We start from the raw sequence: 15,004 nt of genomic DNA, 5'->3' as shown, positions 1-15,004 counted from the left end.
CGGCAGTGGTCATTGTGCGGTAGATTTAAACGTTTTGCATGGTTACCAATTGCCCAGTGACCGGTTAACACTGCAATAAGTCTTGCAAGGTTCCGTCGCGTTTGATTGATTAGGAACTTAGTTCGTTTGGCGTTGTATTGAGGCCACGTTAATTTTGATATCTTGCATGTTGCCGTTTTGTCCCATCTACTTTCAGCCAGTGATAGATAGTGTTTGAAGATATCCCCTTTAACTACTCCCATTGGAATTGCGACTGATGCCTTTGGGAGTTCGTTAGAGGCGGATCCTGCTCTAGCTAACTCGTCTGCTTTTTCATTCCCAACAAGTCCCTTGTGGCCCGGGATCCAGGTGAGAACTACTCTTGACAGACGCCCTAGTTTGGCAAGTTCTTCTTTACAATCTTTCACTAGCTTTGATGTGACAGCGTTGGATTTTAGTGCAAGGAGCGCCGCTTGACTGTCGACGAAGATTCCTATTGAGTTTGCTGTGTGATGCTGTAAAAGTTCAGTACAGGCCTCCTTTATTGCCAGTATCTCCGCTTGAAAGACACTACAGTACTCAGGTAGCTTTGTAGATGTGTGTATGTTTGCTTCGTCCGAGAACACACCGGATCCGACTCCACATTTCATCTTGGAGCCGTCCGTGTATACCTTAGTGTCATATGCTATCAATGGTGATCCATTACTCCATTCTCTTCTGCTTGGAAATTTGATTGCAAAAGGCTGATCAAAATCCAATGTAGGTACGCAGTAATCAGCAGTGGTTGTTATTTCTTTCGGAAGTTGTTGAAGCATGCACGCATGTCCGTAAGTTCTGTCTCTCCACATACCTAGAGCTCGGAGTCTTACTGCATTACATGTTGCTGTTGCTTTGATGTGTAAATCAATTGGCAAAATGTGCATCATTATATTGAGGGCTTCGGCCGGACACGTTCGCATCGCCCCTGTTGCCCCGATGCATGCAGATCTTTGTATGCTGTATAGTTTTTTCTGTGTTATTTTCTTGTCCACTGCTGGCCACCACACTAGTGCTCCATAAGTGAGAATTGGTCTGATTATGCTGGTGTACATCCATAACACCATTTTAGGTTTGAGGCCCCATCGGCTTCCAAACAATTTGCGACATGCGTAATATGCAACAGTTGCTTTGTGAGCACGGTGTTCCACGTTACGTTTCCATGACAGCTTAGAATCTAGGATGATTCCTAGGTACTTGGCATGATCTGATAGGGGTATTTCTTGACCTCGCAGTCTTGGGAGATTAGGTATTGCATATTTGGTCTTTGTAGTGAATAGCACCATCTCAGTTTTCCCTGGATTCACTCCCAGACCACATCTTGTGGCCCAAGTATCTAGCGATCTCAGGGCTCCGCTCATAATGTCACTTATTACGGTCGGAAACAAACCAGAGACGAGTATTACCACATCGTCCGCATAGGCAACCACCTTAATCCCCATGTGGTCAAGTTTATTGAGAATTTCGTTGATGACAAGGAGCCAAAGTAATGGCGAGATAACTCCTCCCTGTGGAGTTCCTCTGTTCACGTGCTTTGACAGTGTACTGTTTCCCAGTGTGGCATTAATAACTCTGCTTTGCAGCATGGTGGTAATCCAACTACTGATGAGTGATTCCACGCCGAAGTTATCTAGTGCTTGTTTTATAGCTGATGTACTGACGTTGTTAAAGGCACCTTCTATGTCCAGGAAAGCAGCTAGAGTAAATTGTTTGTGCTCTAAGGACTTCTCTATAGTCCTAACGACTTCGTGTAGGGCTGTATCCGTCGAGCGCCCTTTAATATAGGCATGTTGGCTAGAAGATATGATGTTTGAGTTTTCCATCTTTTCTCGAATATACACGTCGATGAGTCTTTCGAGCGTCTTAAGTAGAAATGATGAAAGGCTTATTGGTCTGAAGTCTTTAGCATTTTCGTGACTACGTTTTCCTGCTTTGGGTATGAAGACAACCTTTACCTGTCTCCAACTCGTTGCAACGTAGTTAAGGGAGATACATCTACTATAGATGTATACTAGCCAAGGATTTATTATTTCCTCTGCACATTGTAGCATTTTTGGTATGATTCCATCTGGTCCTGGAGATTTGTAGGGGGAGAAGCTGCTTATAGCCCACGTGACTTTATTCGGACTTATTATCTTATCAACTTCACTGTTGTTTTTATCTACAGCTGTAATGGGTCGCATTTCTTCGGTACTGTCCGAGCAGCCGGGGAAGTGCGTGGTAAGAAGGATTTCAAGAGATTCGGCTGAGTTTTCGGACCAGGTGCCGTTGTTTCTCTTTATATAGGTAGGATTCAAATGACCTTTTGCCATAACTTTGCTTAGTCTGGCTGTATCTTTGGTATTTTCTAACGATCCGCAAAAATCAACCCATGATTGCTTTTTTGCTTTGGCTATTGCTTTTTTGTATTCCTTTAGCTTATCCTTGTATGACTGCCAGGATCCGCTTTGGTAGCTGGTATTGAAAGCTTTCCGTGACTCTTTACGCAGTTTAGAGAGTTCGGATGTCCACCATGGTGGATAGTGTTTTTTCGATCGTGTCATTGGACAGGATACTTTAAAGGCTGTGTCTAGTGATTTCTCCAGAATAGATACAGCTTTGTCAATACATGTTGTAGTGTCGCCTTTTTGAGGAGAGCTGGGGAGTTTATCTTTTAAAACCCTATTAAATTTCTCCCAGTTTGTTCTTTTGGGGTTGCGAAAGCAATTTGTTGGCGTTTCTTTTTCAGATATATTAAATAGTATCCAATTGTGATCTGAGAAAGAATTCTTATCGGATACCATCCAATTAGCAATTTCAATATGTCGTTTATCGGATACTAAGGTTAGATCAATGACATCTTGCCATCCCCTAAAGTTATCCGAGCTTGGAAATACAAAGGTTGGGTTAGTACCTCTATTGCATATAGTGAGATTGTTAGTATTAATGAAATCTAAAACTGACTCACCTCTGTCGTTGATTTCAGAGCTACCCCACAGGGTATGTCTTGCATTTGCGTCGCAGCCAATGATAATGGTGTTGTGTGGGTGTATGGCCCCCAAGGTGTCCCAGACCTCGCTTGGTGGTGCTTCCCTTGAGTGGGCCATATAAGAGGATGCGATAAAGAACTGTTTACCATTTTTCAGTTCCACTCTTGCCACGGTGAAGTCCGCTGTACTATACTGAGGACACAGAAATGCATTTATGTTTTTTTTTAACAATTAGACATGATCTTGGCTTACCTTTATCCTTCATGTATAATGTATTGTATTCTCTGCTATCAAGTCCCTTTACTTCATTCTCGAAGACGTATGGTTCTTGTATAATGCCTATGTCTAGATCCTTCTCCACCAGAAGGATCCTCAGGTTATCTGAAGCTACCCTAGAGTGCTTCAGATTGATCTGAACGACCTTAAGCATAGTTTAATGAGGGGATGATGTGGATGGCCCCTCTAGCTGCATATTATCGAGCAGCTTTTCGGCATCGTCGACGTCAACACCATCGTCTTCTCCGTTCGGGCCAAGTGGGCGTAATATCTTAACTTTGGCCTCCCTTACGCCAAAGAACAGTTTGTTGCCTAGTCTCTCCAGTGCCTCTACTCCGGCCTCTGTTATCGAGAGAACCAAGCTCATGCTATTATTATTGGGTGGTTCTATGGCGATTACAGACCATTCATCCATTGGAACGTCTTTGTTCATTTTCGCCAGACCTTGCAGTAATTTGGGGCCGTCGCAGTCTATCTTGGGCAACCAAACTCTGGCTCGAGGTCTCATAGGGATATCTTGGGCTGGTATCAGCCGCAGGCTGATGTCTTCCCAGGCATCGCTGATCTTTGCGATACATTTCTCCAAGAATCCTTTTGAGAACTCGTCCATGCATTTGATTACCCTATAACCACGGTGTACCTCGCTAGAGTCGAAATGGGGCACAGGAGAATCGTCGTTTGCGAAAACATGTTCCATAACTTGTTCTGACAACTTTGTTTCTACCATGCCCCATTCCGCTGTGGTGATAGGGGACAGCTTGTCATTCTTGTCGTTGGCCACGGCAACCATCAGGTTATCCTTAACGACTTCGTTGAATGGGCGTTTTATTGTTGAAGAGGCAGTGGTGTTATGCTTTAACTTTTTCCTCTTTGCGGGCTTGTTGTCCTCTGTGCGAGAGCGTTCACGCTTGGAGGATGTTGGTTGATCATTTTTAGAGGCTTTAGCTTTTTCGTATTCCTCTACGATTTTGGTGTAGGTAATTTTGTCTTCTTCATCCCGTTCATGGACTGTACCTTCTGCAGCATTCTTAGCAATTTTGCTGAGAATATACTTTGCCTTCTGGTACAGGGCCTTACGAACGTCGGACGGGCTTTTTTCTTTTTGTTAGACTGACCATCTTCAGTGACGGTCAGAGTTTGTGTGTTTGTTTTATGTTGCTGAAGTGAGTCAGAGCTGTTTGCAGTGCTGACTACACTTGGTTGGCTAGCTGCCAGCTCCTGGCTGGAGGCTAAAAGTTCATCCTCGGAAGAGTTGCCACACTGCATCCGAGGGTTAGTTTTGGTTTGGTTTTTGTTTGTTTTTTTAGTATTTTTTTCCATAGATTGTTCCCACGAGTGTGCCGTAAGGGGATGGACCATCGTACGCAGTGACGGCTTGCGCAGACTAGGCTAATTATAAGTACCCCCGACCCGTGCCCTGGCGTCGAGGGGGAGTTGCTAGCGACCAGACTTCTTTAGACACTTGTCGGCCATTCAGATCCTCGGCACAACTCCATCACCTTGATCTTAAAAGTGTATATATATGTCACTCACCTAAAGGTGAGCTGTGGATTATCAGTTCGCCTGCTTGGGTTGTGACAAAGGTGGATAACCTTTGGTCAGTCACACTTTTCTGTGTTCAAGATGTCATGTAGAATGAATACTAGGTCTTCATTCAGAATGTACAGGATGCCATATAGAATGAATATTAGGTCGTCATTCAGAATGACATGTCGAGCACAGAAAATTGTGACCTAAGCCCCCGCATCGCGTCAATATTGTTACCCCTGACGGGGGGGGTCGGAATTTGATCGATTTGAAGGAAGATCTTCTCAATGTGAGGGTATTTCCTCTCGACTGAGTCACCTCGGAGGGATCATTTTCAGTAGAAGACGGCTCTACGGTAGTTATACCTGTCTTTCTTCAGCCTAGACCTGTTAGTTTTGGTTGAGGGGGACATGGGGGAGGCCGTCGTCGTATCCTCCTCCACAAACTCTTCCACCAAAGCATCTTGCCTGCATAGGGAAGGCTTGTCGGAACCGACCGACAATTCAGCCTCTGAGGGAACAGGATCTCCGACCGAGAGGTTGGAGCTCTCCAAGGCACAAGAGGGAGCTACGTTGGACGACTGAGATGGATAACAGTGATATCCATTTCGTCATCCTCCCAGCTCTCCCAGTCCCATGGAGGGGGGCTCTCCTGCATGAGTCGGAGGGTCTCACTATCCCTCAGGAGCTCGAGCAACTCCCTGCTCTGCTGGTTAATGGCGTCACTGGCATTGTCCAATGTCGTTGTGTTGTCGTCCCCGCCCAGGGATTGGGTCGTACTAGCACAAGGTGCATCGTTGCCCATGTTCATTGCAGTGGTCGATATCGAGGATAAATTGGAATTGGGTTTCAAAATGTTTTTCCATGAGAAAAAGGGTTTATGGCGGAACTGAGGGCAGTCATGGCATAGCCCTCCACTACCATGACTAGGACTGAACTACTCGCTGAGGTGCCCAGGTATCAAGCGAGGCTCCGTTCGAATACAGTTGGTACCCTAACTGCAAACCTTGGAACACCGATAGGCACGAGGTCGCTTAATACCCCGGTGTTAGGGGATCTTCATTGAGGTGGAAGATAAGTGACCTGGAATAACCTTTGGTCGTACGCAGGTTCCTATAAGTCAGGACAATGTACTTGGAAGCAGAATATGCCTTAGAAGTACGATGCCTAGACAAAAAGAGAAAAAACGCACTTAAGCCCCCACAACGCTTCAAGATTGTTATGGGGGCGTGGGTAGGGGCGAGCCAAGGGAAACAACGAGTTGAGCCAAGGGAAACACGAGTTGACAGAACACGCCATTTATCAGATCGGGTCCCACAATGGCACCTCGTAGAAGCGTTTTCATTCACCGTGCAAAATGTGGACCTATTAATTTGCTCTTGATGAGCATTGAAGTCCCCTAGCATCAGACAATTATTGCACTCCAAAAGCGAATTAATGTCGGGCATATAACTCAAGGCACAGCTATTCATGGGAGCTATGTAAACATTAAGCAACTCTACCTCGGTGTCCCACACTTCTCTGCTGCCCTAATACATTCCATGTGTGGGTCACTAGAGTTAAACTCAAGCAAGATAGGTCGGTACTTATACGGACTGGTGTATAAGCAAGGAAAGTCATCCTCTTCTTGTAAAATCCTTTCGGAAAACATTGCAGCCATATCAACGTTTCAGGTGACGATGAACTTTGTTTCCTGGATCACGGCGACCATGCTGTTCCTCCGACTCATAAAGTGTACGATTTCGCTGACTTTGTTGCGGAGACCGTTGCTATTGAATTGCATTTTTGGCACGTTGAACAACATCCTGTGTTGTTAGATGCTGCATTTGTTGTTGTATTCAGACGACGAAGTTAGAGGCACGCCTGGAGATGCTCTGGCGCAGCAAGCAGCAACATTACTCCTATCGCGGAAATGCTGGAGGCGAATAAGACCGGAGCAGCCTCGGAAGAGCACCTATTCCATACATCCCTTTCCTTCCCTCCAAAGTTGACATATGGTGGATGCGCATCTGGCAAAAGGAACAGATCCATGGGTCTGGGTTTTCTTTATCCGGGACGGACCAAAAGTGTTCGGCTCCCATGCCGCTCCCATGGTGCAAAAACTATAAGATCTCAAACATATATTTGTTGATGTGACGGTCCCTGTTCGAAGATTTCTCCGAGTCAATCCGGGCATAGAACCGGCCGCCGTGGTATTGAAAGTTTTTAGTAGTTTTTGTGGCCTTTGTTACAACGCTATAATTTTGTTCTCTATTAGTTTACCGATAATGGTCCGAATGTTTAAAAAATGGCGCCCAATATAAGAAGATCCCAGTAGTTCACGTGGATCACTATAATTCACCTGGTTCACTAGGTTCGCTATAGTTCACCTGGTTCACCATAGTTCATTAGGTTCACTATAGTTGACCTGGATGCACTATAATTCGTCTGGTTCCAAAGCCCCGATTTACTCCCGAGTGAAAATTTGGGGGGAGGTGGTAGTTTGTAGTGGGTCCGATTTTTTTGGTGAGAGTGGGGCTAATTTATTTGGGGGTGGGGTAAGTTTTTGTTTGGCGGTGGGGACGGGGCAAGTTATCCCCCTCAACTTGCTCGAATTCGAAAAGAGTTTCACTCGCGAGTGGAGTTCGAACGAATTCGAGCGAGTATTCGGAGCTCTGCCTGGTTCACTATAGTTTACCTGGTTCACTATAGTTCACCTGGTTCACAATAGTTCACCTGGTTCACAATAGTTCACCTGGTTCACAATAGTTCACCTGGTTCACTACAGTTCACCTGGTTCACTACAGTTCACCTGGTTCACTACAGTTCACCTGGTTCACTACAGTTCACCTGGTTCACAATAGTTCACCTGGTTCACAATAGTTCACCTGGTTCACTACAATTCACCTGGCTCACTATAGTTCACCTGGTTAACTATAGTTCACCTGGTTAACTACAGTTCACCTTGTTTACTATGGTTCACCTGATTCTCGGACTCAAATTACTTTGGATTTTGCTGGTCTAATCCCCTTATATCCCCCTTCAAATTTAAAAATTATTTCCATAATTCCATTCATCTCTCAATTTTGATATACATTACCTTCTCTCCCTCTCCACTGAGGCATTTGCCGGTCTCTTTTACTTATTTTGTCCAAAATTTATCATAATATATTTAGCAGTAAAAATAATGTTCATCAATGTCATAGTCTCGTGGCAAAGCCATTTTCATTTTGTATGTCGGTGTGTCACTAGCATTCAAAAGTATGTGTTTGTGTGTGTATTGCGTATCCTTTCGATTTTCATGAATGGTTTTTCATCACTTCATTTGTTTACAAATGTAACATTGCGACGCGTGTGGGTGTGAAGAAGGCAGAAGAAGTTAGAGTAAATCTTTGTGGCGCACAACTACATTGTCCCTGTGGTTTTGCACATTCAGTCGGTCGCTCCATCGGTCGGCGAGGTTCGTTCTTCTATTATGGAAACCGCCGTTGCTATGAATGTCACTGTTTGCTGCATAATTAAAATCACTGTCTGCTTCTTTTAGATTTTCCACAGTTTTTCCTTTGTGTCGCTGTGTGTGTGTTTTTTGTTGTGTTAAGTTGGCTTTTGGTGTTGCTATTTAATATCCTCTTGCCAGGCTTTGGATATTGTGCATGTCGTCTGGCTTCTCGCAAAACACACATTTCAATCGTTGCGTTTCCATGAAATTTTATTTTGTGTTAAATTTCTTTTTGGGAAAATATCTTAAAAAAAAAACAGAAATACATTTCAAAAGAACATCGCCTCAAAAAAGGTCAATTGTTTTGGTTCTATTGAATAGAAATTACATTTGTTGATGCAACTAACAGTAAAGTAAGGGTGGAGATATTTTTATTCATCGGAGAATTATTTTGAATTTTGATTATTATTTCAAGCAAAGCAAATTCGTCAATCGTATCAAATTGGTATACTCCATCATATGAAAAATTTTGAGAGACTTTTGGGGATGAAATCCCTTATGAACCCCGAACCCTTATACTCTAATGCCACGACCCAAGACAAAGGTGAACTATAAAGCAATAAAATTACTTGAGGAGATTTTAATGCATAAATTAGAAGGGAGTAATCCCTATAGGTGACGTAGGGGATAAAAGATACCAAGCAATGATCCTGGAAAAATCCCAGGACTTGTCTTGGTCCTTCTTTCATCTCAAGTGGACACTGACCTCCCAGTGTTGTCACCTGGGAAGCTGCCCTTTAACACCCCAACATGTGCCTCGCGTTACCCCATAGGAACGATAAAAACTTGGATTGGGCGTTGGGTTTGTAACACTCCCCTAGAAAAAAGAATCCAGCTATGATAAAACAAAGGAAAGGAAAAAGAAAAACAAACCTCTCTAAAGTTGACGACCCCCGCAAACGTTTTAAGGACGATTATCTGCGAATCTGTACCTGGAATCTGAAAAATACAAGGCCGACATTAGTGCCATACAGGAAATACGATGGATTGGGAAAGCCTTCACAACACCACCTAATGGTGGCGCACTGTATTGTAGCTGCCATGACATAAAGCATGAGTAGGTTGTGTATTTGTAGTTGGTGCTGCCATGACATAAAGCATGAGTTTGGTTGCGAATTTGTAGTTGGTCGGAGGTTAAAACATCTGGTCTTCAGCTTCACCCCAGTGAATGAAAGACTCGCTACAATTCGATTAAAAGAAAAATTCTTCAACATCAGCTTTATTTGCGCTCATGCTCCCACTGAAGAGAAGGACGAAAAGACCAAAGATATATTTTGCGAGGGCTTAGAATAAACATATGACCGTTGTCACTTATGACCATGACGATTAAATTATTTTTAGGCGATTTTAATGCCAAAATTGGAAAGGATAATATCTTTGGCCAAACAGTCGGGAAATTCAGTCTCCACACTGAAACATATGACAATGGTAGTTAGCAGCACCAGATTGTGATGTACAGGAGCCGAAATTTCTACGAAAGAGTGAAACGTCAAACTGATGACTTTGGCACAGGCACATCCTCCTATAGAGACCAGTAAAGTAATTTGTTAACTGATACATATAGTGTGCTCAGGATTGAAAAGAGCACTTTTCCAAACTATTGGTATCCAATAGTAGCGAAGACGACGAATATACCACAGATCCAATCCCAGAAGATGGTATTGAATGTATACCCCCAGCTAAGATAAGGTAAAGCCAGCAATAAACCGGCAGAAAATAATAAGGCAGCAGTAGCCGATAGATTAACGTCCGAGCTGTTCAAAACCGGAGGAGACACGCTCATAAGGTGTATGCACCAGCTAACACCATCTAGCAGGAAGAACGCTTACCCGATTGTTGGAATCGTCCACAAGAAAGGAGATAAGACTGTATGCTCTAACTAAAGGGCTTTATGCGGCTTTAAATCCACCATTGACCAGATATTTACCCTGTCGCAAATCCTCGAGAAGACCCAAGATATGCAGATCGGCACATACCACCTTTTTGTCGATTATAAAGCAGCCTTCGACAGCCCCCTACGTTAAAATGTATTCCTGCAAAGCTCATTTGGCTTTGTAGAGTGACATTAACTGATACTCCGCCCTCAGTTAAAATAGGAAAGAACCTCTCCGAAGAGTTTAATACCAAAAGGAGACAAGGAGACGGCCTCTCATGTGACTTATTCAAAATTCTGCTGGAAAAGGTTATACGAGATGCGAAGGTCAAAAGAAGTGGCACAATATATACAAACAGCCATATGTTAATTGCTTATGCCGATGACATTGACATCATTGGTCGATTGGTAAAGGAAGTAGCTGATACCTTTGCAAAAGTCGAAACGGAATCTTCTGAAGTGGGTCTGGCGGTAAACGGCGAGAAGACCAAAATAACGCTTTACAAAACACTGATACTACCCGTGCTGATGTATGGTTCCGAAGTCTGGGTACTTGCGCAAGCAGACAAGGCAGTGCTTGGTGTTTTTGAGAGAAAAATTCTTCGAAAGTTCTGCGGACCAATCTGCGTTGACGCTGAATATCGACGTCGTATGAACCACGAGCTGTAACTGCTACACAACGACATCAGTATCGATAAACGCATCGAGATGCAATGATTGCGTTGGCTAGGTCATATGGCCGCTTAAAAGGCGTATAAATACGTACCACATGGCGGTGCATGCAGAATTGGCAGGCCTAAGCTTAGATGGAGCAAACAAGTGTATGAAGAGATGAAAAGGCGCGGTATTCCAGAAAGCGAGGTAACGAACATTGGAATTGTATTGGAAGGTAACGAGAATTGGAGATCTATTCTTAGTTCGACTTATGGAACAAGTGTTCCGCGTGAATTTAGTTTTTTACGCGACGGTTTTAATGAGCCCGAATACATCCACTAAAACGGTGGATATATACCTCGAAAATAGGAAAACCGCGATTTTCTTTAAACATTTGTGCATAAATGGAATCCTTTATACGCGAGTTATATGGGTCTTTCTTCGAAAATAGAATGTGGAGGCACATCCGCGGTTCTTGAAAAATCTATTTGAAATAGGTGTATTAGGGTTACTACTTTTTGAAATTTTTTTTCTTAAAAATTATTTCCTGTAGTGAGAATGAATTAACTTTTGCCTGTTAATGCCTAAAATAGCCTTTACTTTTATTTTTTTAAATACTATGAAATGGAAATAAAATTTTCTCAAAAAATGTAGCACGTATGAATGGCCTTTTGCCTATTAATGACTAAAATAACTTTTACTCCATTTAAATATTGAAAAGTCCCGCACAAACCACTTTAAATTTTTTCATATATGAAATAAAGTTATATATAATATAAAATGATATATATGTAATAATACGATGATAAAACAAGTAAAAAAGTATCAGTCGGCTTTGCCGACAGAGATATACCCTCAGCCTGTGCAAATTAAAACACTTTTTTCACAAAAAACTTATGTATTTAGGGGGTTTCAAAATTTTGGTCGGAATCGACAAAAATGTTGATTAGGATTAAAGTTCAAAAATTTTGCGGAAAAGGTACTTAAAGGAATGGACCGACATAGACCATGGGGTGCCATAAGGCGATTTTACACCCTTCGGGCTGTTTTCTCAAGAAGTATGGATTTGCCCCTGAAACAACTTTTACCATCGTAATTGAGGCATCGAATGTAAGTTGCTTCAAAAAAAAATCAAAGTGATTTAATAGCAGGTCTTAAAGTGAACTTATCCAAAATTTTGTGTGGGAGGTACGGGATGGAGTGGACAAATATAGTCCATATTCGAACCTGATCTATATCTGGTAGATATTATGAGAATGTGTAAAGTATGAACCAAATCGGTCACTCCCATCAAGAGTTATGGTGCGCACAATTTTTCCGAATATTTTTGAACTTTTGTGGGGTAGGTACCTGAAGGAGTGGACCGATATGGCCTATCTACGAACTTAAAGTTGGTTTGGAAACAATATTACGAAGGCCAAATTTTGGCCGGAATCGGCATTTCCGTTCGAGAATTATCTTGCGCTTCCACCCAAAACATGGTTTGTTTTTCAACTTTCAGGCTATTTTTTCAGGAAGTATGGACTTGCCCCTGAGGAAACTTGTACCTTCGTATATGGGACAGTGAATACAATATGTTACAACAAAAACCAAGGCGATTCGAGAGCAGGTCCTAAACTGAACTTTTCCGAAATTTTGTGTGGGAGGTACTCGAAGGAGTTTACCGATTGAGTCCATATTGGAACCTCATCTAAGTCTGGTATTAATTTCATAATGTGCAAAGTATGGACCAAATCGGTTACTCCCTTCAAGAGTTATAGTACACACAAATTTTCCGAACATTTTCGAACTTTTGTGGGGGAGGTACCGGAAGGAGTGGACCGATATAATCCATCTTTGAACTTGAGCTAAGTTTGGACAAAATATTACGAAAGCCAAATTTTGGACCGAATCGGCAGGTCCGTTCGAGAGTTTTCTTGCGCTCCAACCACTACACACGGTGTCATAGGTTTTTTTGTAACTTTCAGGCTATTTTCTCAGGAAGTATGGACTTGCCCCTAATGAAACTTACAGCGCCGTATAGAGGACAGCGAATACAACTTGCGTAAACAAAAATCAAAGCGATTCGAGTACACGTCCTAAACTGAACTTTTCCGAAATTTTGTGTGGGAGGTACCCAAAGGAGTGGACCGATTGAGTCCATTTTGGAACCTCATCTAAGTTTGGTAGAAATTACACGATGTGCAAAGTATGGACCAAATCGGTTATTCCCTACAAGAGTTATCGTGCGCACAAGTTTTGCGACAATTTTTGAACCTTTGTGGGGGAGGGACCTGTATGGAAAGAGTGGACCTATATGGCCCATCTTCGAACTTAAATCGAATCTGGACAAAATATTTCGATACCCAAAATTTGAACCAAATCGATTGATCCGTTCGAGAGTTATCGTGCGCACCAGCCTGCCAGACAGACAGACGGACGAACATTGCTAGATCTACTCAAAATTGTCTGAAACGGATATCGTACCCGACGATTGGAACCTGAGTATCCTGTGCCCCGTCCACAAGAAGGGAGATAAGACTGTATGCTCTAACTATAGGGGCATAAGTCTACCCCCTATTGCCTACAAGATCGTGTCAGGGATATTGTGCGAACGACTAAAGCCAATGGTCAACGAGATTATTGGACCATACCAATGCGGCTTTAGACCTGGCAAGTCCACCATTGACCAGATATTTACCCTGCGGCAAATCCTGGAGAAGACCCAAGAGATGCAGATCGACACCTACCACCTTTTTGTCGATTATAAAGCAGCCTTCGACAGTCCGCTGCGCTCAAAGGTATTCCAAGCCATGTCTGAATTTGGTATTCCCGCAAAGCTCATCCGGCTTTGTAAAATGACTTTAACTGACACGAGGTCCTCAGTTAAAATAGGAAAGAACCTCTCCGAAGAGTTTGGTACCAAAAGAGGTTTCAGACAAGGAGACAGCCTTTCGTGTGACCTCTTCAACATCCTGCTAGAAAAGGTTATACGAGAGGCAAACGTCAAAAGAAGTGGCACAATCTACACCAATAGTCACATGTTACTTGCTTATGCTAATGATATAGACATCATGGGTCGATCAGTAAAAGAAGTAACTGATACCTTTATAAAGGTCGAAGGAGAATCTGCTAAAGTGGGTCTGGCGGTAAACGGTGAGAAGACCAAGTTGATGGTGTCGACGCACAATGCGTCCATTGAGCTCGGACCGACTGTGGAAGTTGGTTCCTATAATATTGAGGTAGTAAAAGACTTCGTCTACCTCGGCACCTCCGTCAACACAACAAACGACATCAGTTGTGAAATAAAAAGAAGAATTGTATTGGCCAACAGATGCTACTTTGGATTAAGTAAGCAGTTTAAAAACAAAGCCACATCTCGTCAAACAAAAATAACGCTCTACAAAACACTGATACTACCCGTGCTGATGTATGGCTCCGAAGCCTGGGTACTTGCGCAAGCAGACATGGCAGTGCTTGGTGTGTTTGAGAGAAAAATTCTTCGAAAGATCTACGGACCAATCTGCATTGACGGTGAATATCGACGTCGCATGAACCACGAGCTGTATCTGCTATACAACGACATCAATATTGTTAAACGTATCGAGATGCAGCGATTGCGTTGGCTAGGCCATATCATAAGAATGAGCGATGATGAACCCGCTAAAAAGGCGTATGAATACATGCCACATGGCGGTGCACGCAGAATTGGCAGGCCAAGGAACAGATGGCGCAAACAAGTGGATGATGAGATGACAAGGCGCGGTATTCCAAAGTGCAAAGCAACAAATAGAGAGGAATGGAGATCTCTTCTTAGTTCGGCCTATAGAACAAATGTTCTGTAATGGGCCAGCTAAGTAAGTAAGTAAGGATATCGTACAAACATACTTGGGGTCTAAAACCATTATTTCGATGTAAATACCCTCCTTAGCCTAAAGGCTGAGGGTATAACAAGTAAGAACGGCGTTAAGTTCGGCCGGGCCGAACTTGTTATACCCTCCACCACGAGTTATACTGAAGTAAAATGGAACAATTACAGGCTGTTTCTGTATGTCGAAAGAAGAATGTGTGCGAAAGAAACACGTCCAAACTCTTGTGTGTGTTTCAAATTTGTTTTTTGTTTTGAAGCAAAAGCAAAGGTAAAATTATTTCGAAAACTAAAGTTCGGGCGTGTTTCATTCGCACACATTCTTCTTTCGACATACAGAAACTGACTCTTACTGCCAGTTTCTGT

At 42.9% G+C, this 15,004-nt stretch overlaps 1 protein-coding gene across 1 annotated transcript; it reads right to left on the bottom strand.

Annotated features, from left to right (window-relative positions):
- Positions 1–2,488: 2,488 nt before the first annotated feature.
- Positions 2,489–5,591, bottom strand: LOC141386684 (uncharacterized). The gene is made up of 4 exons (XM_073955604.1): positions 5,462–5,591; positions 5,153–5,354; positions 3,237–4,351; positions 2,489–3,176 (listed from the first exon to the last, which is right to left on the bottom strand). The coding sequence occupies exons 1-3, from the start codon at positions 5,589–5,591 to the stop codon at positions 3,418–3,420; spliced, it is 1,266 nt and encodes a 421-aa protein (XP_073811705.1). The 3' UTR covers positions 2,489–3,176; positions 3,237–3,417.
- Positions 5,592–15,004: the final 9,413 nt, after the last annotated feature.

Source organism: Musca autumnalis, unplaced genomic scaffold (assembly GCF_047663935.1).
Source record: "Musca autumnalis isolate F117 unplaced genomic scaffold, ASM4766393v1 scaffold_5, whole genome shotgun sequence".
Classification (NCBI taxonomy): domain Eukaryota; kingdom Metazoa; phylum Arthropoda; class Insecta; order Diptera; family Muscidae; genus Musca; species Musca autumnalis.
This window is presented reverse-complemented; position numbering and strand designations above follow the sequence as displayed.